Source organism: Carcharodon carcharias, chromosome 20 (genome assembly GCF_017639515.1).
Source record: "Carcharodon carcharias isolate sCarCar2 chromosome 20, sCarCar2.pri, whole genome shotgun sequence".
NCBI classification, from domain to species: Eukaryota; Metazoa; Chordata; class Chondrichthyes; order Lamniformes; family Lamnidae; genus Carcharodon; species Carcharodon carcharias.
In genome coordinates, this window is record NC_054486.1 from 9558566 (window position 1) to 9584129 (window position 25564).

The following is a 25564-nucleotide window of genomic DNA, read 5'->3' on the forward strand; positions in this document are numbered from 1 at the left end:
CTCTCTCTCTCTCTCTCTCTCTCTCTTTCCCGCTCTGTCTCTCTCTCTCTCTCTCTCTCTCTCTTTCCCGCTCTGTCTCTCTCTGTCTCTCTCTCTCTCTCTCTCTCTCTTTCCCGCTCTGTCTCTCTCTGTCTCTCTCTCTCTCTCTCTCTCTCTCTCTCTCTCTCTCTCTCTCTCTTTCCCGCTCTGTCTCTCTCTGTCTCTCTCTGTCTCTCTCTCTCTCTCTCTCTCTCTCTTTCCCGCTCTGTCTCTCTCTCTCTCTCTCTCTCTCTCTCTCTCTCTCTCTTTCCCGCTCTGTCTCTCTCTCTCTCTCTCTCTCTCTCTCTCTCTCTCTCTCTCTCTTTCCCGCTCTGTCTCTCTCTCTCTCTCACACTCCGTCCCACATCCATCCCCCTCCCCCTTCAATCACAGACCCATCTCTGAGCTCCAACAGTGACTCAACAATCCGAGGCTGTGGCCAACTTCCAGTTTGAGGCTGCGCCTGAATTTGGAGTGTGGACCCCGTCCAGGCAGTCTGCAGGGGGCCAAGCCCCTGTCCTGGGCTGCAGATGGAGTGGGGGAGTGGACTGTGGGATTGAGTTGGGGTGCCCCCCCCCCCCCCCCGGGTCACACACACACACACACACTTCACCACCTGATTGGCGATCGGCAGCTTCCTTTTCTGAGCCCCAGGTGACCTCTCCGAGTGGCAGTGACCGTCCCAGTCAGGCTCCCTTCCCTGCGCTCCCACTCCTGGGATCGCAGGCCTCAATCTCTCTGCAACCTTGGCCTCTGGTGACAACAGCAGCGACTCCAGCGTCAGGACATGACGGCGCTGGACCAGAATGCAGTGTGCGGGGGAAGTGTGCAAGGGCACAGGGCAGAGTGCAGCGCGCTGGGGTGGGAGTCGAAGGGCAGGGCCAGAGTGCAACGTGTTGGGGGGTGTGGGGAGGGGGGCGCACAAGGGCAGAGTGCAGCATGCGACAGGGTGGGGGGGTGGGGGTGGTCAGGTCCAGAGTCAGAACGGCGGGCACAGGGGAAGAGTGCAGCACCCGGGGTATGGGTGGCGCAGGGGCCAGAGTGCCGCTTAGGTAAAAACGAAAACAGCACACAAATGGGAGAAATAGGCCCTAAAGAATAAACAATGTTAAAACGAAACACCGTTAAGTGAGGTGACTTAAAGTGAGGACTTACTGTGCGGCTCGAGCTCCCTCAGTATTTTGCACTTGCAAATAACTATGTAGGTTATGACTTTATAGAACAAGCAGAAGATCAATGAGGGGGATTTCGAATTTATTTCTGTCCAGTGATTTCAAGATCTATTTATACGGCTTAAATAGTAGCACATTATGCAAAATGCTGCCAGTTTTTGAGAGACAATCATTTTCCATTCACGCATCTGTCTAAAGCTTTTGATGCATCAATTTTCTTAAATGAACTCATCCAAAAAAAGTCTGTTTTGAGAGAAATATTCTTTTGTACAGGGGCCTCTATGAAGGATTACAATTCATCTCAGCTGCTGCAAGGAGTGAGGAACCATGGGGGTTTCAGTGTGAGGAGTTGGGGAAAAAGAAGCAGGATCTTTTTCAGTTATCCTCTCGGGTATCTCCCTTTACCGTCTTGTTTAAACCACATGCCACTTCTGGGTTTCCCCTCTTTCCTTCCTTTTTATCTCAAATATTGGAAGATACCATCAACATCTTGGGGGTTACCATTGACCAGAAACTGAACTGGACCAGCCATATAAATACTGTGGCTAAAAGAGCAGCTCAAGAGGCTGAGAGTCCTGTGGTATGTGACTCACCTCCTGACTCCTCAAAGCCTGCGCAGAAGGTACAAGTCAGGGGTGTGATGGAATACTCCCCCACTTGCCTGGATGAGTACAGCTCTAACAACACTGGAGAAGCTCAACCTCATCCCAGGACAAAACAGCCCCATCCACAAACATTCACTCCCTCCACCAGCGTTGCACATTGGCAGCAGCGTGTACCATCTACAAGATGCACTACAGGAACTCACCAAGGCTTCTTAGGCAGCACCTTCCAAACCCACGACTGCTACCATCTAGAAGGTCAAGGGCAGCCGACAGATGGGAACACCAGCACTCAGAGGTTCCCTTCCAAACCACTCAGCATCCTGACTTGGAAATATATCACTGTTCCTTCACTGTCACTGGGTCAAAATGCTGGAACTCCCTTCCTAACAGCACTGGGCCCTAACTACACCACCTGGGCTGCAGTGGTTCAAAAAGGAGGCTCACCGCCACCACCTCAGGGGCAATTAGGGATGGGCAAAAAATGCTGGGCCAGCCAGTGACTCCCACATCTCAAATGAATAAGTTTGGCATTGATACAGAGGACATGGTGATCATGCTTAGTAATTAATCTGATGGTAAAACATGTAAGGGCTGATTGGCAATTTATCATTTATGCATGGTCGCTCTTCTCTTCTGGTTGCTTTAATTCCCACCAAGTTTCGGTCTTTCTGGTACACTTTGACCCCAGCTTCACATTGCCTCCTCCCTCACAAGATTTAGTTTTAGTCATATGTTGGTCAGTGTTCAGTGAAAACGACAATACTTTTAAGACAGATTTATCCCTACTTATTTTCCAACATTTCGCTGTTTGGGCCTAAGACCAAATGAGTTGACCACTGTTGTTCGGGGATTGTGCATTAAAGTAATGCTAATAGCAGAAGCAGCATTTTGTTGTTATCCAACATTACGATAAAATCTTGTTATTGACGCAAACACATACAATTAAAACCTTGGGTAACCTGAAAAGCTCACGTAATCTCAAACCATTTAAAATGTTTTAAATCACTGAGTAAACAATTGGTGTGAAGTGATTCGGCATTGAGTCCAAACCACAAACTTTAGCTCCTTCGAAAAGGGTTATGACCTGGTCCATTTGATTTTATCGTACCTTTCGTGTAATTTTGAAAAAAATAGCGCAGGTTATTGGGGTAATGGGATGCTCTTGCTCCTTTGATTACTATGGAGTCAATCAAATTTAGCAATCCATTCAATAACTTACAAGCAGTTTTACCAGCAAGGGGCTGAACGACAGATTTCTGATTTGCCGTTTTCATTATGTTATAAGCTTCTTTTAGTTTACTGTGATGTTCTGATGAAACATTAAACTGAGACCCCCTCCCCCCCCCATCTTTCCTCGTGGGAGATCCCAAGGCATCATTCGAAGAAGAGCAGGAGATTTCTGCCCAGTGGCTGTCCCTGAACCATCAGCACCTAAAACAGATAATCTGGCCACTATCTCATTTCAAGGAAGCTGATGCGCCATGCTTCCTATATTACAGCAATAATTACACCTAAACTAAATTAACCTGTTGGCTGTAAAATGATTTGGTACATCCTGCAAGATACTACATAAATAAAAATCTCTTTCCTAACTCATCTCACATTTATTAACTCACCTCTTCCAAGTTGTTGTTATTGATGGGATATGGGCATTGCAGCCAATGCTTATTGCCCATCTCTAATTGCCCTCAAGAAGGTGGTGGTGAGCTGCGTTGAGCCGCTACAGTCCATGTGGTGGGGGTACTCCCGCAGTGCTGTCAGGGAGGGAGTTCCAGGGATTTCTGACCCAGTAACAGTGAAGGAACGGTGATATATCTCCAAGTCACCATGGTGTGCGGCCTGGAGGGGTACTTGCAGGTGGTGGTGTCGCTATGCATCTGCTGCCCTTGTTCTTCTAGGCGGTGGAGATCAGGAGTGTGGAAGGTGTTGTCGAAGGAGCTTTGGCAAGTTGCTGCAGTGCATCTTATAGGTGGTACACACACTGCTGCCACTGTGTGCCAGAGGAGAAGGAAATGAATGCTTGGAGTGGTGTGGAGGGTGCCAATCAAGTGGCCTGCTTAGGCCCGGATGGCTGTCAAGTTTTTTGAGTTCAGAGCCTTGCTGAATAAAACAGCTTCTAGACTGTTAACCCGCTTCCTAAACTTGAAGAGAAGAGCAAGAATATCCTGTTATCGTAGTAACCCTATATTGTTGTCGTATGCTGTGTATCCACTGAAATCTGACTCCGTTGGTAACTGTCCATTCCATTGTGTACGTTTTTTGTCATTGCAAATTGTACCTCCTAGTATTTAGAGATGTCGCCTTCTCCCTTGCTTCCGTGTTTCTGTGCGGAAGTGCTAGATAAGGAAGCCAGTTGACTCTTAACACACTTCTGAGCCGCTGATGTGGAGCCATATTGTTGGAGGCTTAGGAGTGAGTCATCTTCCCCTCAAGGTTGGTTTCTGCATAAGATGGGAAGAAAATGTGGGCAAGAGCAGGGAAGTTAATCTCTTCTGAGAAGAGAAAAACCTAATATACTGTCTTCTTTTTGCAGTGATAGTTACTTTGCACGTGTGCGAGCAGTGGTGATGACCCGTGATGACTCGAGTGGAGGTTGGGTGCCACTGGGAGGGGGTGGCCTCAGCTGTGTCACTGTTTTTAAAGTTCATTTGGATGAAAGTGGCTGTGATGATTTTCTTATCCAAGGTGAAAGGCTCCGGGACAAAACGGTAAGAACTAAATTGTTTTCACAATTATATAATAATTTCCTTTAACCTGTAATGTGTTGAAACCATGATATCCAACTTCAGATAAGTTATTCATAACATTAAATTGCAGCAAAAAAGCTTCCATTTCCTGTGCTACTTCATATATTTAAGCTTTACTTGTTCTGAAAATTTGTATATATATTTGTCATGCGCTCCCAATGTTTTGTCGGGCCTGAAAGGTTTATATTTCCAGAATAGTTTACTTGTATTTTACAATAAAGTCAAGTTATCCAGTGTTACCGATTGGACAATTTTAATAAAATAGTATAAGGATTTGATATTGAGATTTTAATTTAAATTTGAGCGGCTATGAATTATGAAGAGTAGATTCTATTTGCAGGTTCTCACCATTCAATCCTCCCAGATCCTGAGGTTTTTTTGTCACATCCTCGTATACATTGAGATTAATATACCCATAACCACCCCCTTCAATCTCCTTCCTTTTTCTCCTCATATGATCTCTTCCTATCCCTGCCCTCAGAAGAAAAACTTGCATTTGTATTGCGCCTTTCATGACCTAAAGCCATCCCAAAGTGCTTTTATAGCCAATGAAGTACTTTTTGAACTGCGGTCACTGTTGTAATGTAGGAAGTGCAGCAGCCAATTTGCACACAGCAAGCTCCCACAAACAGCAATGTGATAAAGACCAGATGATCTGTTTTTTGGTGGTATCAGTTGAGGGGTAAATATTGGCTAGGACACCAGGGATAACCCTCATGCTCTTCTTCAATATAGTGGCGTGGGATTTTTTTAACACCTCGGTTTCAAAGTCTCATCCAAAATCCAGCACCACCTCCGGTGCAGCACTGGAGTGTCGGCCTGGATTGCTGGGCTCAAGTTCTGGAGCGGGGCTTGAGCCCACAGCCTCCTGACTCGGGCACAAGAGTGCCATGCACTGAACCACGGCTGACACCACACGTGTCTCAAACCCCATGGCCTCCTACTGATAACCGTGCTTCCAAGCAAAAACAAAAATCTGGTCTTCAGACTCCGCCACCTCAAAATGGGCATTCTTCCATTGGAGCACTGTCCAGCACAGCCAGGCCCAATCCCTTTCCCACCTCCCAGACACCACTGGGGGGGGCCAAGGTGCCATCACAGTTAAAAGGGAGGGGGGGGGGGGGGGGGGGGGTGGGGGGAGAAAAGTGGAATAAAAACTTAAAAGACACGCACAATAAAAAAAAACAAAGGAAGAGGAGATACAGAGCATACCAGAACATAAAAGGGAGTGGGCAGTAAAGCGGAATAAAAACTAAAAAAAACACACAAAAAAGAACAGAGCAAGAGGAGATACAGAGCATACCATAACACACAAGAGGAGGTATGGAATATCCAGATAAACTTAAAAGTAGCATCTAAAAAATGGAGAAAAAAACAAGCAGACCATCAGAAGGAGAAAAGGCCATAGATTTAAAAACCAGAAGAGGAACAGAGTTAGAATAAACCAATTACACAGAGACACCAGGCAGGCCAGTGTCTGTGTCTGTGAATATATGCATATTCATAAATTATATATTGAAAGTATCACGTACGCTACATTTCCTGCCAGTGTGACTTGCTTCCTCTTGCACTTCCAGCCTCCCCACCGTACTTTTGCTGGTTGAGAATATTCCTGTTATCAGGCGATGTGTCAACTGAGTCACTCCACAGGACATCTGCTAGTAACTAATTAAAAATGAGTCTGGCAGTGCACTTTCTGTGTCACAATTTAGTCATGTCTAGGCGCTTGTTGCACACCGAAATGCTCATTAACATCTTTATACATAGCTTCGTCATACCCTTCTGCAAATCTGTTTTGCCGCTGCAACTAAATCCTTGTCCTGCCTGATCCACACAGCGAGCCCTCATGCTGTCAATCATGTTGCAACTGATTTTAAAGTTAAAAATGTGATTTATTTATTTATTTTTAAACTTCCAGTTTCTTTGTGAGCACTTTTTAATTCAGACAAGCAATTCTTTGCCTTCCTGCTCCTGCTCAGGCTGTTTTCAATTCCTGTATTTTTTTTAAATATAACTTTTTAAATTTTCTCCCCCTTAGTTAATCTGCCTTTCTACTGAATTAGCTTGCAGCTAGTCTGCCCTTAGCAACTATTGCTTTTATTGATATTTGATTCATTTCCCCGGGGTGGAACGAGCAGGGATGGCTAAAATTCCATTTTCTGAGTCCTTCCCGTGGTTGATATTTGCTAGCTGCCTGGTTGATTTTAAGTTTTGGTAACTTCTAGAACGAACATTCAGGCAGACGGCCAGTTCTACTTAATGACTTCCATGGGAGCGCATTCTGAGTGCAGGCAGCTGACACCTGACCTTTCATTTCCCAAAACCCATTCCAAGGCTCAATGGCACTTGAGACATCCCTTATTTTATACTGCGAGGCAGTTTGCTATGCTCCTCTTTTAATCTATTTCTTTGGGTGAAAACCTTCCCTTCCTGCTGCCTTTATACCTCACACATTAATTTGGGGAGACCCTCCTCTTCTTGTCCATTTTGCCTGGTAATTAATTTGAGGCAAAGCCATTCATCTCTCCCTTTTGCTTCCCTGCACTCACTTAGTCCATGCTTTAGATGCTGTTCGCCAAGTCCGTCCTTCCATCCAATTCTATTCCAATTTCATTTATTTCAAACTACAGCCCTTGGATTTCTCCTGTCCTGATTGCTTTAACCATCTCTTCCACCCCAGGCCCATTTCCCAACCACCCAGTCCTCTTCCAAATAGTCACTGCCTCAATACCTCCAACCCGGCACCCAAACTCATCACTCACCAGCTCCAAAGAAGAGTCTTACGACTCTTCTTTGGAGCTGGTGAGTGATGAGTTTGGATGCCGGGATCCGTAAGAATCCGAAACGTTAATAGTTTTTCTCTCTCCATGGGTGCTGCCAGACCTGCTGAGTTTTTCCAGCATGTTCTGTTCTTATTACTCACTATCTCAGCTCTCCTCTCTTTCGGTACTCTCTATCCTCAGTAACTCATTATACTGATACACATTCCCTACAACCCCATTATTACTTATACCATCCGAGTTCTTACCTTACTGACCCACACCACTCATCATGATGATTGACTAATTCTCCAAATACCCATGGAATTCCTTAACCTTAAGCTACTCCCTATCCATTACTTCTCAACCTTAACCCAAAATAATTTCTTCTCCCAAATTTATCACTACTCTACCTCAAATTATTGACTAGCATACGGTACACCTTACTTTGCAACTCACATGACACCTCCCAATTTAACACAAAAGCAACATCCTTATCCTGAAAGCTGTATCCTCTCAGACACCAGCTTCGACATGACCTTAACATACCTACTTCTTCTTTTAAAACACCATTCTCTAGTTTCACATTGGCAATGTGATGGGAGATCCGGCAGTAATACACTAGAGGTTTTGTGTATAGTAGTCGGGCCTTGTGTCACTTGTGCCCTATAGCACTTTCCCTTCTCACAGTTTGCTAGCAGAACGGGTCATTCACAGATTATGCTTTTGCAAGCCCCATCATCCACTTTGTAAACAGTGCAAACGGAGTTTCACCAATACTGAGTTTTTTTAAAAAACATTTTTTAAAGCAGCTGTATGTTTACTGTTCCACAGGAGCACTGAATGAAATCTGTATTTTTTTAAATGCCGCTGTGATATTATTTAAGGAAATAGTATTTATTTTTCTGGAAACCAATCATAAAACACTTCGTACAATATTTACATAAAGCTTACAAATCCACTGTGCATTGCCAGAATTGGGGCACCCCTTCACTCCCTGGTGCTGTCAGATGTGTTTCCTCTCTTTCTTTTTCACCCCAAAATTCCACTGAGGCTATCCTATTTACCCCTCCCCTATCCTTCACCAACATCCCCCATTCCACCCCTCCCCTATCCTTCACCAACATCCCCCATTCCACCCCACCCCCACAAAAGCACACAGACACACTGCCTGTTCCTATTGGATACCAGATACCTATGAGAAGCCCAGCACACGTTGCGGACCATCTTTGTGTCCTTATCATTGAAAAGGTAAAGAGCTTTTTAAAAAAAAATATATAAACGTGGATAAATCACTCCCTTTTGCATGTCTGTTCTTCCTCCCCGCCCTTGCTTTCGCACATGTTTATCGCTTTCACAAATAATGGCCAGAGTCATGGAATCCCATCATTAAAGCACCAATAAAAATAGAATGGGTGGACGGGGGAATGGAGGATGACGGGAGGAGAATGATTAGGATGGGGCGTTATTGAAATGACGTAGCTTTGAGAGAGCTTTTAAAACGTGGAGCGGAGCGGTGCAGTAATGTAGAAGGGTCCCATAGCATCCTGACAAGGCAATGGAAAACCCTGTCATCAATGATAGGAGGAAGGGATGGACAGTGCACAACACAGCATATATTTTGACAATAACATGAGGTACACCTATAGATGTGATGTTGATCAGTGTCAGGGTACACCATTTTATGATGCTTGAAGCCTTTTGCTTTGTAAGGCACAATGTATTATCAGGGTCACAGGTGTATAGTACTGAGGAAGTCAGATGGTGTTTTTAGTCATCGATATTTTACTAGTTTTCTCAGTGCTTTGGGGGTTAACTTTGTCGTGTCTATTCTGTGAAAACAGTAAATGAATGGCCACCTTTTATAATCATGCTGATAAATTAAATATTTAAGGGAATAAAGCAGGTAAATTAATGAATTATGCTGGTGAATGAAATAAGATGGAATGTGGAATGGGGTGGAGAAGTGCTATTAATTACTGGGGCCTGTATAGCTTGGGGAAGGAGCACAAGTATGTTGAAATAACAGGTGTCTTCTGTGATATGGGCTTCTTGTCAAGCAGGTCTAATGAACTAAACAGGGCTATAAATGCATCAACCCCTCCAACCAATGGGGCAGTGGTGATGAATCCAATAGAATGGCTCATGGGATTGGGAAATGAACTAATTATTGGAATTAAACTATAAATGGGGAAGGGAGTAATGAACAGTGCAAGAAGTAAAAATATTGAAATATGCTTCAACATATGTGCATAAGTCATTGAAGGCAGTAGGACAGATTGACTGAGCAGTTAATAAAGCACACAGTTGCCTAGGTTTTATTAATAGGGGCACCATGTAAAAGAACAAGGAGGTTATATTGAACTTGGATAAGAGACTAGTTCAGCCTGAGCTGGAGTATTGCTTCCAATCCTTGGTGTCTCAAAATCTACTTTTTGTTCTTAACTGAAATACAAACATGTTCTGGAATATGCATGGCGTTTTTTTTTTAACTGTAATAATTGAATTTTGCAACTATCTGCTTTTCTGGGAGGAAGTTAAATGATAGTACTTTATTCCTTTAATGTTTCTTTCTTGAGATGGTCTCTTGGGTACAGGGGTATAGCCACTCTTAAGAGACCTGAATGTTTTGTGTTTAAGGGTGTGTTGTACTGTTTAATATTTAACAATATAATGGCGTAACTCAGGAGAATAACAATAGTGTCCCATTGTGATGTGAAGCTGATTTGTATCTTTTACAAGTCCCCAAAAACCTGCTCAAACTTTGAAGCAGACTAGAGTCAAAAAATGGTGTGAAATAATTGAACATTTGGAAAGAGACAGTCTAAGTCATGTGGATAGGAGTGGGATGTTGCAAAGGGACATACAGTCTGTGTGATTGGTGACTGATGGTGCTCAGTGTGGAGAAGTGAGGAAAATAAGTCTCAGTATCTCAAATCTCTCCTTGCCTTGCATGCTTGTGAATATACATTGTTTGCTCTCTGGCTTTAATATTCTTTTATCATCGAGTTCCCACTGTTGCAGCATTCCTCACTGTTATAAGTTTTGAATCAATTAATTCCTCTTGTTCTGTTCTAAAATACAATTTTGTTGTTTGCAATGTGCTTTGAGAGACCCTCAGATGACAATGGGCGCTATCAAAATGCATGTTTGTCCAAACTATATGCCTAATGTTATCTGATTTTAAAAAATTTCTTGTAATATATTTTATTGGCACTTTCTGAAAATCCACATGCGGTACATTAACCTTATTCCCATTATCCAAATCTTTAGTAAAAGATTCTATTAAAGTTGGTCAAAAAAGACTTTAACAAACTTGTGCTGGCTATCCTTGATTAGCCTAACTATTTCTAAATGCTGACTAAATTGGTCTTGAGTTATGGATTTCAAGAGTTTCCACAACTGGTAAGACAAATTGTTCTATATAATTGCTTGGTTTAACCTTTCTTTCCTTCCCTCCCAAAACCTGGATGTTGCATGAACCACTCCTCCTCTGCCCCAAAGCATCATTTGCATATTTAATGAGGGTTCAAATCTTGAGCTTTTTAAGGAAAATGGTATTTCTTAAAGGGAATGCAGTAGAGATTGTACGTATGGATTTTAAGATCACAGAATAATAGATGACACAGCACAGAAGGAGGCCATTCAGTCCATCGTGTTCATGCAGGCTTTTTGGTAGAGCTACCCAATTAGTCAAAGATCTTGTGGCGCAGTGGATAGTGTCCCTGCCTCTGAACCAGAAGCTCTGGGTTTGAGTCCCACCCCAGGACTTGATGGCCAAGGAAGGTGCATTCATAACATGGCCAAACAGGTTTAGTATTAACCTGCAAATCCTTCCAAAATGCGTCAGTGTCAGGTAGTAAGAGCGGGAGAGATTCTGGGTCAGCCATGTTTTAGAAAGAATGTTGGAGCCTCTACTCACTATCCATCGCTCCAGTCTACAACATGCATGTAAAAGTCTATGTTACCACAGTAACTCAAGCTCCCGGAGTGATGTGTAACATACCACCAAACCCAACTAGTTTCACTCCCCTGCGTTTACACCATAACTTTGTAATTTTGTTCCCCTGTAATTTTTTTCCATTAATGTATTTACTCAATTCCCTTCTGAAAGTGACGATTGAAACTGCTTCCACCACACTTTCCGCAGTGCTTTTTAGATCACCATGGTTTGCTGCATTTTTTTTAATTCCTCCTGTTGCCTCTTGTTCTTTTGCCAATCACCTTTAATCTGTGTCCTTTGATTACTGACTTTCTGTCACTGCAAACGGTTTGTGAGGTTAGCCTTATTATAAGATAAGCATTAGGCTGTATTCAGCCATCCAAGTGTTGACCCTTTTGGCCATCTCAGTTGGCCGTGTGAGGATTTTGAGTAGGGAATTAGAAAGATTGTTGTTTTAATTTGCCTTCACCATCAACTAGCAAATCCCAACAAAAACAGAAGATGCTGGAAAACCTAAATCCCGATCTCAGTTACTCGGCTTCAGGAGAGAAGGAGACTCAGTGGAGGATTGTTTCTTTTCAGAGTCACAAAGCAGCACAAAATTTCTTTTAGATGCATGGATGAGGCAGCCTTCAAAGCAAAGTTATGGTTACCATATGACTTGTTAAAACTCCATTACTAACAGACTATCTGCTTCTCATTGCTACATAAATAGCTGTGACCAACAACTTCTTTCAGGTTGCTTTGTTGACTCTGCTAAAGGTCTAAATTATGTGGAATAGCAGAATGTTTGGAGGGGGAAATCGTTCAGAGGTGCTTAGGCACATCGCTTCTAAATTGATGGAGAATACATTGCACTTAAAATAAAGAAACATGTAAAGCAGTGTATATCAGCACCGAAAAAGGAAACACAGTGATGCAGATGTTGGAGTGTATAGGGAACTGGGATGAGAACCAAAAGAAATATCCAAGTGACTGAAGACTTGGAGTAACTATCAAGTGTAGAAGATTGTCACCGTGTGCAATAAATAAGCTGTCCCGAATCATTCAAAACAAGGACCATATCCCTGTTTATAACCCTCTACTCCCAATTAAGCAGCAGCGTTATAAGAGAGAGCTAGGATGTGTAGTTGGTTAGCTAGACTGTACTCGATGAGGGATGGCAGATCTAAAAGTGAATCTTGTTTTCTTAATTATAGTAAATGAACTATGTTTTGAAATCTATGAAATATTTGCTTGGTACCACAAAGCTTAAACATTGCTGAGAAACAGTACGGTGGAATCTCATGTGGTGTAAATTGTTGCTCCCTTTGAAGTTTAGCATTCTTGGGTCTGTCCTAATGAGCGCAAGACAAAAAAGCTTCAACAGCATGTTTTGTTTTCAGCAATACATCCACCAAAGACACATTTTCAGAAGAGCTATTGGGTTAATCTATTGTTAAACAGCTCTAAAATTGTTCCAATTTTCCTATCTGTGTCGATGCCCTTTGCCATCCCCTCACTGATTTGCTCGCCTCTGGCTACACCATTTATAAAACAGTTCTTGGAAGGCATATGAGTGTTTTGCTTGACTAACACACTAGTATTTTTCTCCTCTTTTTCTCTGTCCCAACCCTTTGGGAAAAATCCTTGGCCTCAGGCAGTACCTTCTTGTCCTTGCAATCTGGCTAAGTTTTGAAGCTGTGGGTAACCACAAGGGGAGAATCCCATGTCCTGACACTGCATGATGTAGTACATTGCTTTGCTGTACATCTGGGCTGCAGCTGGAATCTTCTTGATGTGGCTTGAAATCATTTCCTGGCAGAGACTGTAGACAGGAAAATCATCTTTAAACCAAGTGTAGATGTAGAGAAACATTTCATCAGGTAAGCAACTTGGCTTCCAAGGTATTGGGGCAGCATTTTCCTGGTTGACGGGCTAGGAGGTGGGAGGTGTCGGGAAAATAGAGGGAAGCCGCTTCGGGACAGCTCCCGATGCATTTCCACCGGCAGGAAAGTGTCCTGTGGGGCGGGCCAACCGGCTGCCCACTCGATGCCGATCCCTCTGAACTTCTGTTGTCAGCTTCCCCCTCTGAGGGCACCTCTGCGTCCAGGTGGCCCCTCAATCCCCAGCCTGTCTCAGCGGCGGCCACACCTGCCGGTGGGGCTGCCAAGGCTTCAGTGCTCTCAGCCCTCTGGTTGGGCTGGCAGCATCGGTAGCCCAGCTGCTGTCCTTAACTGGATGCTGAGCACAGATACAGCCAATTAGGAGGCCGCCTTCAAGTAAGTAGCTCCACTGATCTAGTTCCCGGCACATGTGGGCGCAAGACCCACATTTGGTCCCGACATCAGGGTCCCAAAGCCTGTGGTAAAATTCCCCCTGGTATTTTCTACCAGAAAAGCAGCAATGAATTATTTAAGCTAACACAGTATTAAAGCTAGATCAAGTGTCTTGATTTGATTCAAATCACTAATCTTTGAGAATAGAGGGGAGAAATATAGGTTCCTAATTAAGGATAAAGATTGGGATAGGGCAGGAATTAAAATATAATTTTAAAAACTAGTTTGTGACCTAACTGCAGAAACTTTATAGATGATATTTGAGTGACCCATGATTGTTGCTTAGTGAACTCAAGATTGGTGACCATCTGCCATAATGATATGAAATTGTTCGCAAACTTACATAAGAAATAGTAATAGGAGTAGATCATTCAGCCCCTCGAGCCTGCTCTGCCATTCATTAAGATCATAACTGATCTTATATTTCGATTCCTGCATTCCCATCCTACCCAATAACCTTCAATTCCCTTGCCTGACAAGAATCTATCTACCTCTGCCTTAAAAATATTCAATGACCCACCTCCTCCACCTTCTGAGGCAGAGAGTTCCAAAGTTGCACAACCCCCTGAGAGAAAAAATTTCTCCTCATCTCTGTCCTAAAAGGTCGACCCCTAATTTTAAAACAGTGCCCGATGCTGCCAGACCTGCTGAGTTTTTCCAGGTAATTCTGTTTTTGTTTTGGATTTCCAGCATCCACAGTTTTTTGTTTTTAACCCCCTAGTTCTGGACTCACCCTCAAGAGGAAACATCATTTCAATGTCCACCTTGTCAAGGCCGTTCAGGATCTTGTAAACTTCAATCAAATCACCCCTCACTCTTCTAAACTCCAGTGGAAACAAGCCCAGTCTGTCCAACCTTTCCTCATAAGACAACCCACTCATTCCAGATATCAATGTAGTAAACCTCTTCTGAACCGCCTTCAATGCATTTGCATTCTTCCTTAAATAAGGAGACCAAAACTGCACAGTATTCGAGGTGCGATCTCACCAATGCCCTGTATAACTGAAGCATAACATCTTTACTTTTATATTCAATCCCTCTCATAAAGGATAGCATTCCATTCGTCTTCTTAATTACTTGCTGTACCTGCATACTAACTTTTTGTGACTCTTGTATTCAAACACCTCTGCACCTCAGAAATCCATTTAAGTAATACTCTGCTTTTTTGTTCTTCCTGCCAAAGTGAACAACCTCGTGTTTTCCCACATTAAACTCTATTTGCCAGACCTTTGCCCACTCACTCAACCTCTCTATACCCATCTGCAACCTCCTCATGTCCTCTTCACAACATACTTTCCTACTTATCTTTGTGTCATCTGCAAACAGAGCTACCATGTCTTCACTCCCCTCATCTAAGTCATTGATGTAAATTGTAAAAAGCTGCCGCCCCAGCACAGATCCCTGTGGGACTCCACTCGTCACATCCTGCCAATTGGAAAAAGACCCATTTACTCATACTGCCAGCCAGCCAGTCTTCTATCCATGCTAATATGTTACCCCCCCCCCCCCACCCCCCGCCACACACACACACACACACACACACACACACACACACACACACACACACACTTTGCGCTTTTATTTTCCATATGGAAAACGTTGGTATTTTAAACATTTAATTTTGAGAAACAAAGCATTGTTCCTTTGAGTATGGTTCAAAACTGAAAATTAACTTTAAAAAAGTGTGGAGGCTCATTCCTTTGGAGTTTCATTAGTGTTGGATTTTTCGAAAAATACATTTTAATCTCTCACTCTCTCAGTGCAATCCTTCAATCCCTCTCTGCTGCTTTTGCTTCGCTGTGGCAGGTTTCCCCCTGGCTGGCGGGTGCGGCAAACCATTCGAATCTCCGCTGACTTCGGTGGGACCAGAAGATCCCGTCGGCAGGAGGGAACGGAAAATCCCGCCCATAGCTTCTCTGTTGCTCGTTACTGATCCGTCGTTTTGATTTGTTAAAGAGCTACGCAGTCGCTTGCCCTGTTCACACAGGTCCCAGTTTTACTTTTTCCGTAGTTAGCTGACGGGAGCTTCCAATGCAGAAGCCTGTGGAATGTCTAGTGGCAAATGCAAGCATAGCGAGGTCGCATTCATTTGCCGCTGACTGCAAAATGCAGCCCTATGTCTTGAATAACCAAAGTGACATTTTTCACCTACCTTGGCTTCCAGTCCTCAGTTGCCTGCGGTTTAAAATTCTCATTGTTATGGTTGTGAGGAACCAGACATTGTAGGGATTACTGAGACTTGGCTACAAAAGAATCAGATAATCTGTTGGTTGGGGGATAAATGTTGGCCAGCGCACTAGGGGTAAAATTCCTTAACGCTGTGCATTAGTCAAATAAATTCCCCATTCTGTTTGACATAATGACACATTCTTGGTCTGCTTTCATTATTGGCTTCAGAAAATATTTAGTATTTCTTCTTTTCTGTTTGTTTCACGGTCTAGCTATTCTCTCCACTTTCAAGTTCCGCACTGATTTTTTTTTTGTGTGAATATTTTGCAAAAACGTTCTTGCCGATTTATATTTATCTTTTTTGGAAAATATCCCTGCGCTGATACTTGCCCCATCAGTACAGTTAAGATTTGCCCCATGGCTTTTCATTGACACAAGTCCTTCAATGCATGACACTCAAGATTTTGAAACTGTCACAAATGTGTAAATTTTGCTTTTTGGTTTGAAGTGAAGCTCAAATGGTGGCTACTGTTCCAAATGTCAGAAAGCTGCTTTGATCCTCTGTCAGTCTTAGTGTCCAACTGCTAATGGATGTATACTTGTCACTGCCACAGTTCATGTGATCTGAACAAGCTAATTGTAATGTCCGGAAAACATGTGATTTGGGTAAACCACCAGACAGAAATGGATGTTCAGATGTAATGATGCTCATCTTTGTCAAGCTTCAAACTTGTTGAATTATTGAAAGGAGCTTCTGTTTTATGAAATCTGGTTTAGCTAAGCTTTGTCTGGTCACCAGACTTCTAGGGGAAAGTTTTTTTTTAAATGCTGCCGGCCCTCGAATTGTGGTTAGCTTCTGAAGTTCTCAAGAACAGAAACATGCTGGAAGGAAATTTTTTTTTTTTTTGCAGTAAATTATCTGGAGCTTTGATAACTGAATGGAGCAGCAGAAAATCTTTTGACACCTGGTGTTTTTATGCAATATTTTCTCACAATCTTAATATTATTTCATTGAAAATATTTTCACCAGAAAATCATCTCTGCGGTTGATATCTGTTAATGTCAGTCACCTACAAATGTGTAATGTAAGGATAGGTTTCATCCTTTAGAGTGTTACTGGAGATGAAGATATTGTTGATCCTTGTGTTCCTCAAGTTCATGTGCAGGCATATCTGAAAATCTCCAGTAAAAATGGTCCAATATAAACTCAAAAGTTGTATTTTCTAGGATTGACAAATTACCTACACTCTTAAATCAGTGCCATGTAGAGTATTTGCTTTGGAGCCTATCAGTTGTCAAACTTTCAGACTAGCCAATATTTTGTGTAGAGAGAACATTCTGACTCTGGGACATAAGATTTGGGCCTCTGTTGCTCACTGCTTTTAATTCCTTTCCACTTCAACCCATCTGTTTTCCAAGCACTATTGATCTTGCAAATATTCACTCCAAATAAATTGAGGGATTTTTTTTTTCTGAAATGTGAAACCAATACGTTGTTACCTTCTATTAACTTTGTACCTCCAGATGTATCACAATACATGTATTAGATGTGCCTTCTGCCTTTATTGAGGTGGAAATGTTTTGATATGTATTAGAGGCTTTAATAGCATAACAACATTTTGAAGCAAAAAAGGTGTGACTTCAAAGTTAAATTGGCCAGTTGGTTTTGCGCCCTCAAAAAAAAAGGCAAGTAGTTTTTGCTTTGGGGTTTTGGAACTTGTGTAATAAAATAATTATACCCTTGTCTTGTAGCAGTCTAGAATATTAATACAGCCTACTGTACAGCATTAGGATCACCACTTGAATCGGAAAGGGCATCAAAAAGAGCAGAAAGATTGATCTTCTGTAAAATGGATTAGAGGAGGAAGATATGAACATTCAAAATAGGAGCAAAAGTAGGCCATTCAGCCCTTGAAGCCTGCCCTGCCATTCAATAAGATCATGGCTGATCTGTTTGTGTTTTGAATTCCACATTCCCATCTACCCCTGATAACCTTGGGAATCTATCCACCTCTACCTTAAAAATATTCAATGATCCAGTATTCACCGCCTTTTGAGGTAGAGTGTTCCAAAGTCACACAGCCCTTTGAGAGAACAAAGTCCTTCTCATCTCTGTGCTAAAAGGGTGACCCCTATTTTTAAAACAGTGCCCCCTAGTTCTGGACTCGCCCACAAGAGGAAACATCCTTTCCACATCCACCTTGTCAAGGCCGTTCAGGGTCTTGTATACTTCAATCTAGTCACCCCTCACTCTTCTAAACACCAATGGAAACAAGCCCAGTCTGTCCAACCTTTCCTCACAAGACAACCCACTCATTCCAGGCATCAATCTAGTAAACCTCCTCTGAACCACCTCCAACGCATTTACATCCTTCCTTAAATAAGGACACCAAAACTGCACACAGTATTCAAGATGCGGTCTTACCAATGCCCTGTATAACTGAAGCATAACATTTTTTATGTTCAGTTCTTCTCATGATAAAGGGTAGCATTCCATTAGTCTTAATTACTTGCTGTGCCTGCATACTAACTTTTTGTGACACATGTCCTATATTGAAGAAGATTGAAGAAATTTAAAGTGAAATAGCTAAGGGAAATATAAATATAGAAATAGAAAATTGGAGAATGTGCTCATCAAGTAAAGAGAGATTTTTCTCCCCACCCCCAAGGCAGCAATTTGCCCCAACAGGGCAGATTAAAATGCAGCAAATGAGTCACAACTGAGTCAGGAGAAGGCCAAAGCCAAGTAGAACCTCTTAGCTGACTGAAATATAATAGACAGGGAGAAAAGTCAACGTGAGCTGTAATGATCAAGCCAATGTTGTGCAATGGAGTTGCATTTATTTTAAATGGACAGTGCAGTTTGTTTAAATTATCTCAGTTGAATGTACATTCGTGTAGCGTCTTCAACATAGGAAAACTGTGTAGAATCAAAATCGGGCAAAAATCAATGTCTAACCAAAGAAGGAAATAGTAGGAGGAGTGATTAAAAGCTTGTTCAAAGCAATGAGTTTTAAGAGGGTCCTTAAAGGAGGACAGGGGGTGGAGCGGTTTAGGGTGGAAATTTCAGAACATTGAGTTGTGGAAAGCACAGTCACCAATGGTGAGTGATGGGAATGTGGGGGGAATGCACAGGAGACCTGAATTCTTGTTGGTTGGAGAATGCTACAAAGATTGGGACTGGTGAGACCCTGAAGAGATTTAAACACGAGGGTGATAAATTTAAATTTAAGTTAACTGAAGTATTTCCACTTTTTTCCTCATATTTTAAATTATTTAAAATCCAGTTTGGCCTCAATCTGACCGCGTGGGCCCAATTCTGGGAACCGCATTTTAAGGAAGATGTGAAGGCTTTAGACAGGGTGTAGAAAAGATTCACGCAAATGGTTCTCGGGATTAGGGACTTCAATTATGAGGATACATTGGAAAAGTTGGGCTTGTTCTCCTTGAACAAGAGAAGGTTGAGAGAAGAATTGATAAAGTTATTCAAAGTCATGAGGAGTATGGACAGAGAAGAAACTGTTCCCATTGGTAACAGGGTTGAGAACCAGAAGACACAGGTTTAAGGTGATGAGCAAAAGAATCAAAGACAGCGTGAAGTAAAACTTGCTCATGCAGTGGGTGGTTAAGACTGGTGGAGTTGGATTTAATCATGGCTTTCAAAAAGAAATTGGATAAGCACCTGAAAGGAAAAAATTGCAGGGTGATGGGGAAAAGGGAAAGTGGGATTAGTTAAATTGTTCTTGCAGAGTATTGGCATGAGCTTGATGGGTGGAATGGCCTCATTCTCTGATTCATTGAGGTAGCATCTACTGCTTTTTTGTAGGAGGTGCTCTAAATTTCTCCACCCTTTGTGTGAAGAAGTGATCTTGACTTTGCTGAACGGCCTGGCTCTGATTTTAAGGCAATGTCCCCTTTCCGTGACTCGCTTTGCCCCCACCCCCCCAACTCCTGCAAAACCCCAGCAGCAGAGAATGTTTCATTATCTGCCCTATAAATTTCCTTTCAAAGTCTTGAGATCCTCAATGGCCCTTAATCTTCTGTATTCCAGGGAATACAAGTTTATGTAATCGCTCTTCATGATCTAACACCTGGATGGATCCCTGCCAACATTCTGCTGAATCTGCACTGCGCTCTTTCCAGAACTAAAACATCCTTTCTTAAGATACTGTGCCCAATATTCCAGATGTGGTCTAACCAGGGTTTTGTAAAGTTGCAGCAGAACGTCCTCCCCTTTTTATAACCGATCTTTTTAGTTATGAAGGAGAACATTTCATTAGCTAGTTTGATTTTTTTTTTGTGTATCTGGCTGTTACATTTTAGTGATTTCTCTGTATGGACCCCTAAATCTCTTCGGACACTCACTGTTCCTAGCTTTTCACAGCTTGGACCTAAGCCTTTTTTGGCCCAAAATAGATAGCCTCATAATTATCTGTGTTTAAATCCATCTTCCACAGTTTCACCTACTCTGTGTCTCTTTAACATTTTATGTTCCTGTCTACACTACTTGCTATATCGCCAATCTTTGTGGCATCAGCAAACGTGGGTATATAGCCCTCCATTGTGTTATCTAAGCCATTGACAAATATAGTGAACAGTTGAGGCCACAGCACCGATCCTTGTGGGACATAACTAGTCACTTCCTTCCAATTTGGGCACATACTCATTACCTGTGTCTTCTATTGCCTAAACTGGAGAACAAAACTAATGGAGAGTTAAGGTCAATCTTCGTGGCCACAGTAGGTGACAAATCACCAGCAGCAATGGATACTGTAATATCCATGGCATTTGTTTAAAAAGTGTTGAATACTCAGTGAGAAAGATTGGATGTTATTTTTTTTTTGGATTGTACAATATCCAGTTTATTAATTGGTATTTTAGATTGCGAAATCTTTAAAGATGATTTAATGCGGTTTGTTCACTTGAAGTTGTAATCTGAAGCTTTTATTATCTTGCAGCCAATTCAAATCTACTTCTAAATGTAATGGGATTAGAATACTTTATGCAGAGGTGCAGATTGTATTTAGTTTATTGGTTGTAAGCATGTTTAGCATGTGTGTTGTAAGTTATTTTTTTTTTAATTACTTCTTTTTGCTATTTTAATGTGCAGGTGGTTTTGGAATGTGCCCTGAAGAAGGATCTCGTTTACAACAAGGTTACGCCAATATTTCACCACTGGAGGGTAGATGATAAAAAATTTGGACTTACCTTTCAGAGTCCTGCTGATGCTAGAGCATTTGACCGTGGTATTCGCAGAGCTACTGAAGCTATCTCAGAAGGTACATGCCCTTGCATTTTATAAGCAGTGATATTGTCGACAGTTTATTGCCACGATTCACTTGTGAAATATCTTGCAGGGGGGAAAAGAAAAATTCTGGAAAAGGCAACGAGTGCCTCAAATGAAGCTTTCAATACCAGGTTAAGGCATCCTTTGCATAGAGAGGAGAGAGGAAACAAATATGAAGGTTTCTCTTGGTTTTCTTTAAGCCCCTCCCTTTGCCAAATTAAAAATTGGTACCCATTTGGGTTAACATGCACCTTCCACTTGATAATCCACAGCGCAGCAATGATAATTGAACCCTGGGGGTGGTATGCCTATCAGCATGTCCAAGTCCTCTGACTAAAGAGTAATAATGGCAGTTATTGTGCATGGTCATGGGTAGGAGGGAAGGGCGAGAATAGGAGTGACAATTTTGTTCCATACCTGTTGCAACAATCATGATGTGTTGACCCAAATAATATGCAAAGTTAGATTCAAAAATGGAGGGCAATTATTTGAAAAGAGCGAGCAAGAAGACCCTGTGACTAAGGCTTCTCATTTAAGAAGGGGCTACCATCCGTTTGAATCAATGAGGGACGTTCCATTGGGATGCAAACTGTAGTTCTGTGTGCTGGCAAATGAGGCAGATAAAAAGTTGAATAAACCTCTGCTAAATTAACTAGTACCTGGTGGGGATGAAAAAAAAGCATACACAAGTCTGGTAGACTGGAGTTAGCACATGAAGCAAGGCAAGGTCATTTTCGTGAGCACTCCTGAAAGCAGCACCAAACCTGAAGGCAGCAAGCACAAAAGGTTTTGCAAGCAAAGGAAGCCAAGTTTCCTAGCTGCTGACAGGTTGAGCAGTTTGCCTGTGCGTGCCAGCAGAGTAGCTGTTTTGTAAAAGGCGTGTTTTGTGCTTTCGAGAGCGGTTGGGAGAAGGTACAGCAATGAGCTGAAAATGGTGATTATTGAAGTGAAAGTGCAGAGCTTTTCTGTTCTAAATACCGTGAAATTTTCTGTTGGCCATGTCTACATTTTCTTTGTTTTTTCTATTTCCCTAACTCCTAAAAAGTCATCCTGTCATCTTCCTTCACCAACGACCCCCCGCCCCCTATACTGCAAAAAAAAATTATTTTTTAATTCCATCCTGGGATGTGGGTGTCACTGTCTGGGACAGCATTTATTGCCCATCTCTAGTTGCCCTTGAGAAGGTGGTGGTGAGCTGCCTCCTTGAACCGCTGCAGTCCATGTGGTGTAGGTACACCCACAGTGCTGTTAGGGAGGGAGTTCCAGGATTTTGACCCAGCGACTGTGAAGGAACAGCGATATATTTCCCAGTCAGGATGGTGAGTGGCTTGGAGGGGAACTTCCTGGTGGGTGGCATTCCCATGTGTCTGCTGCCCTTGTCCTTCTGGATGGTAGTGGTTGTGTGTTTGGAAGGTGCTGTCTAAGGAGCCTTAGCTCCTTAGTTGCTGCAGTGCATCTTGCAGATGGTACACACTGCTGCTACTGTGCGTCGGTGGTGGAGGGAGTGAATGTTTGTGGATGGGGTGCCAATCAAGTGGGCTGCTTAGTCCTGGCTGTTGTTGAACTTCTGGAGTGTTGTTGAGGCTGCACTCATCCAGGTAATATTTGCAATAATATTAATGAAAACTGAAGCATTGCCCTCCAAATTGGCTTTATACAGTTTTATAAACAATGAAAAATAAAAAAAAGGAATGAATATATGATTACATTCCTATGATTCTCGTTGGAGTGCTCTACATTAAAGGCTGTATATCAATAGAAGTTTTTTTTTTGTTGGCGAGACGGGAAGTTTTGGTGGAAGGGATTAAAAATATTACACTGAGGAAGAGAGAACTTAGAGGCAATGAGAAAAGACACCTAAGTAAAATGAAAATATAACAATTAAACTGAGGGGTGAGGAGACAATATAGTGTATGGGCAAAGGCAATTGGAAAAGCAGTCATGGACACACACCGGCAACTGGAGAATGAGAGAAAATGATATGGACATGATAAATCCATAACTCTATTCTCACTTGTTTTTGGAACATTATCATCAGAAAATATATTTGCTGCCAAAGAGAAGTGGAAATGTGATGAAATTTGCACTGTTTAAGTGGGATGGAGCAGTTGAAGCTGGATAGAAGATCAGCGATAGGTGGGGGCTAAGGAGTGATCGGCAAGGATGTCATGGACACAAGATAAAGGGAGTGTTAATGGTAGTGGTAAGGGCTAAAGAAGGTGGCATAAGTGTACGAAAACAATGTGTTAATAGCAGACCCACTGGTCAGCACTCTGAAAGAACAACATGGGACAGGCAACAGATGGTCATTTTGGGGGTGAGGGGAGGGGCGGCCGTTGGAGAGAAAGGCTGGAAAAAGGGATAAAAAAGGGATAAAACAATCAAAAAGTGAATAAAAATATTTTTTTTTAAATGTGATTAAAAAGGATGAAGATAGAGGAAAGAGCTCATGGTTTGAAGTTGTTGAACTCAGTGTTAAGTTCGGAAGGCTGTAAAGTGCTTAATCGGAAGGTGAGGTGCTGTTCCTCCAGTTTGCGTTGGAACACTATTTCTTGAATCCTCAAACAGGGCTTTCCCTCTTCCTCCACACAAAGCCTTACCCTAAAAAGGGCCTCTCTCCACAGATGCTGTCAGACCAACTGAGTTTTCCTGGCATTTTCTGTTTTTGTTTCAGGTATCCAGCAGCCTCAGTCGTTTGCTTTTATATATTTGCTGCTGTTTGATTGGAATAATATCAGGTGAAGTTGTATTCTCTTAAAATTATATTTATGTGGCTGTGTTTTGCTTTAAGATATTGGAGGTGGGGGGTGGTAGCTACTTCTGGATCGGATTTTGATGGCTATCAGGCAAGGATTTGAAAATTTTAAGAGTCAAGCGACTGCGGTTAGAGAACTGGGAAGAGGAGTAGAAAAGAAAAGGTTGACTCTCTCAGGAGAGTGGAGCAAGGGAGAAAACAAATATGGAGAGAGGAACGAAAGAGAGAGGGAGAGAGGGTAAAGCTTTGTGTGGAGGAAGAGGGAAGACCCTATTTGAGGATTCAGGAAACAGCATTCCTTGTTGAGTGGGAACAGAAATGGAGACAGGTTCTCTGTTGCCGGGGGTGAAGAGAGAAAAGTTCTCGAGGGTGGCAGCACTCCAGTTGGAGGGAGAAAGGGAGATGACTTGTTGAAAGGGTGGGGAGGGAGGGGAAGAGAAAGGATGCTGCAGACGTTACAGATTTTTAATCTTTCATGGGATGCGAGGGTCACTGGGAAATCCAGCATTTGTTTCCCGTCCCTAATTACCCAAGACAGTCGAGAAGGAATGATTATGATTGGGGTTCAACAAGCCCAGCTTAAGTGGCTATTGAGCCAAACAAAAAGTCACTGCTGCCTTTTTTAAAAAAAAAATCTAAAGAGGGACTCCAAATGAGAAATAATGAAGATAATTCCTACTGCTGTTATACTCGTTTTTAATCTACTAACAGGGGTCATCTGTCAGCGTGGTTTCTTATATGTAATGTTCACAGCCCATGTTAAACATAACAAATAGTGTTAATTCGGATCGTACTTCTTAGACCCAAGTGCAAGCACTCCTAGTCAGTTTGGCATTACCTAGCAAATACACGTGGCTTCTTTTTGAAACAAATATTAAACTTTTGTTTTCCCCTACTGAGTTGATGATTTTGTCAACACAGCTCTGTTCATATTTGGTATTTGGCGGAGTTTTCAGTAACTCAGTAATTTTTCATATATGATATGTGCACTTTCAAAGGGGAACTAAACGTATTTAAGATGATAAAACTTGAACCTTCTGCCAAAAGCCCTCGACCACATACAGATGTGTTGTAAAGGAATCCACCTTGTCTTTTTTTTTTTGCATTGTCATTTGTGATGACGTTTTGTGTGTTTCTGCTTATGTAGCTTTAGATGTGGATTATTTCCCAGTGAAAATACCATATGATATCTATTCAAAATGCTGTGTTAGAAAGTACCGGTGTAAGTAATAATTGATACAGAAAATAACTAACCGGTCAGCATAATAATGTGTTCCACTGTAATTGATATTACCATGGCAACATAAGGTTGCTGTAATAACCACGTTGTAGAACTTGAAATTAGTAGAATATTAGTAACCATAAATGAAGAAGGGGCTGTTTGTGTTCTAATAACCTGCTTTTGCACCTTTGGCTTCTTCGTTCTGCTAGTAAGGAGTTCTGTTTTTGTAGGGTTATTAGCAGTCTTGACAATTTATTTTTCATTGGTGACACTCAGATATATATCTTGGGTGCTACCTTATAACTTTAGCGTAACAAAGGTCACCCATTTCAGTGGATAATTTGGAAATATTACATTTCCCTGTAATTTATTTGAAATAAGTAGTTAGGTATTATTTGCACTAATTTCATGGGTACAATTTCTGACATTAATTTTAGATGTTAAAATGGAAAACAAAATATTTAAATATTTAAAGTCATGGCTGAGAGTCTCTGGATGGAATGGGTCTAATTGTTCACATTATGTATCCTTGTTCTTTAACATGTGCCTGTTGTTCTGTTTTAAAATTC

At 42.1% G+C, this 25564-nt stretch overlaps 1 protein-coding gene across 2 annotated transcripts in view; it reads left to right on the forward strand.

Annotated features, from left to right (window-relative positions):
• spred1 (sprouty related EVH1 domain containing 1) overlaps nucleotides 1-25564 on the forward strand; it is an 87834-nt gene that overhangs the window by 30076 nt on the left and 32194 nt on the right. For both annotated transcript variants that reach the window (XM_041214971.1, XM_041214973.1), the window contains exons 2-3: nucleotides 4329-4503; nucleotides 20842-21010. In XM_041214971.1, the coding sequence (XP_041070905.1) occupies nucleotides 4329-4503; nucleotides 20842-21010 (344 nt within the window). The remainder of the gene's footprint in view (nucleotides 1-4328; nucleotides 4504-20841; nucleotides 21011-25564) is intronic.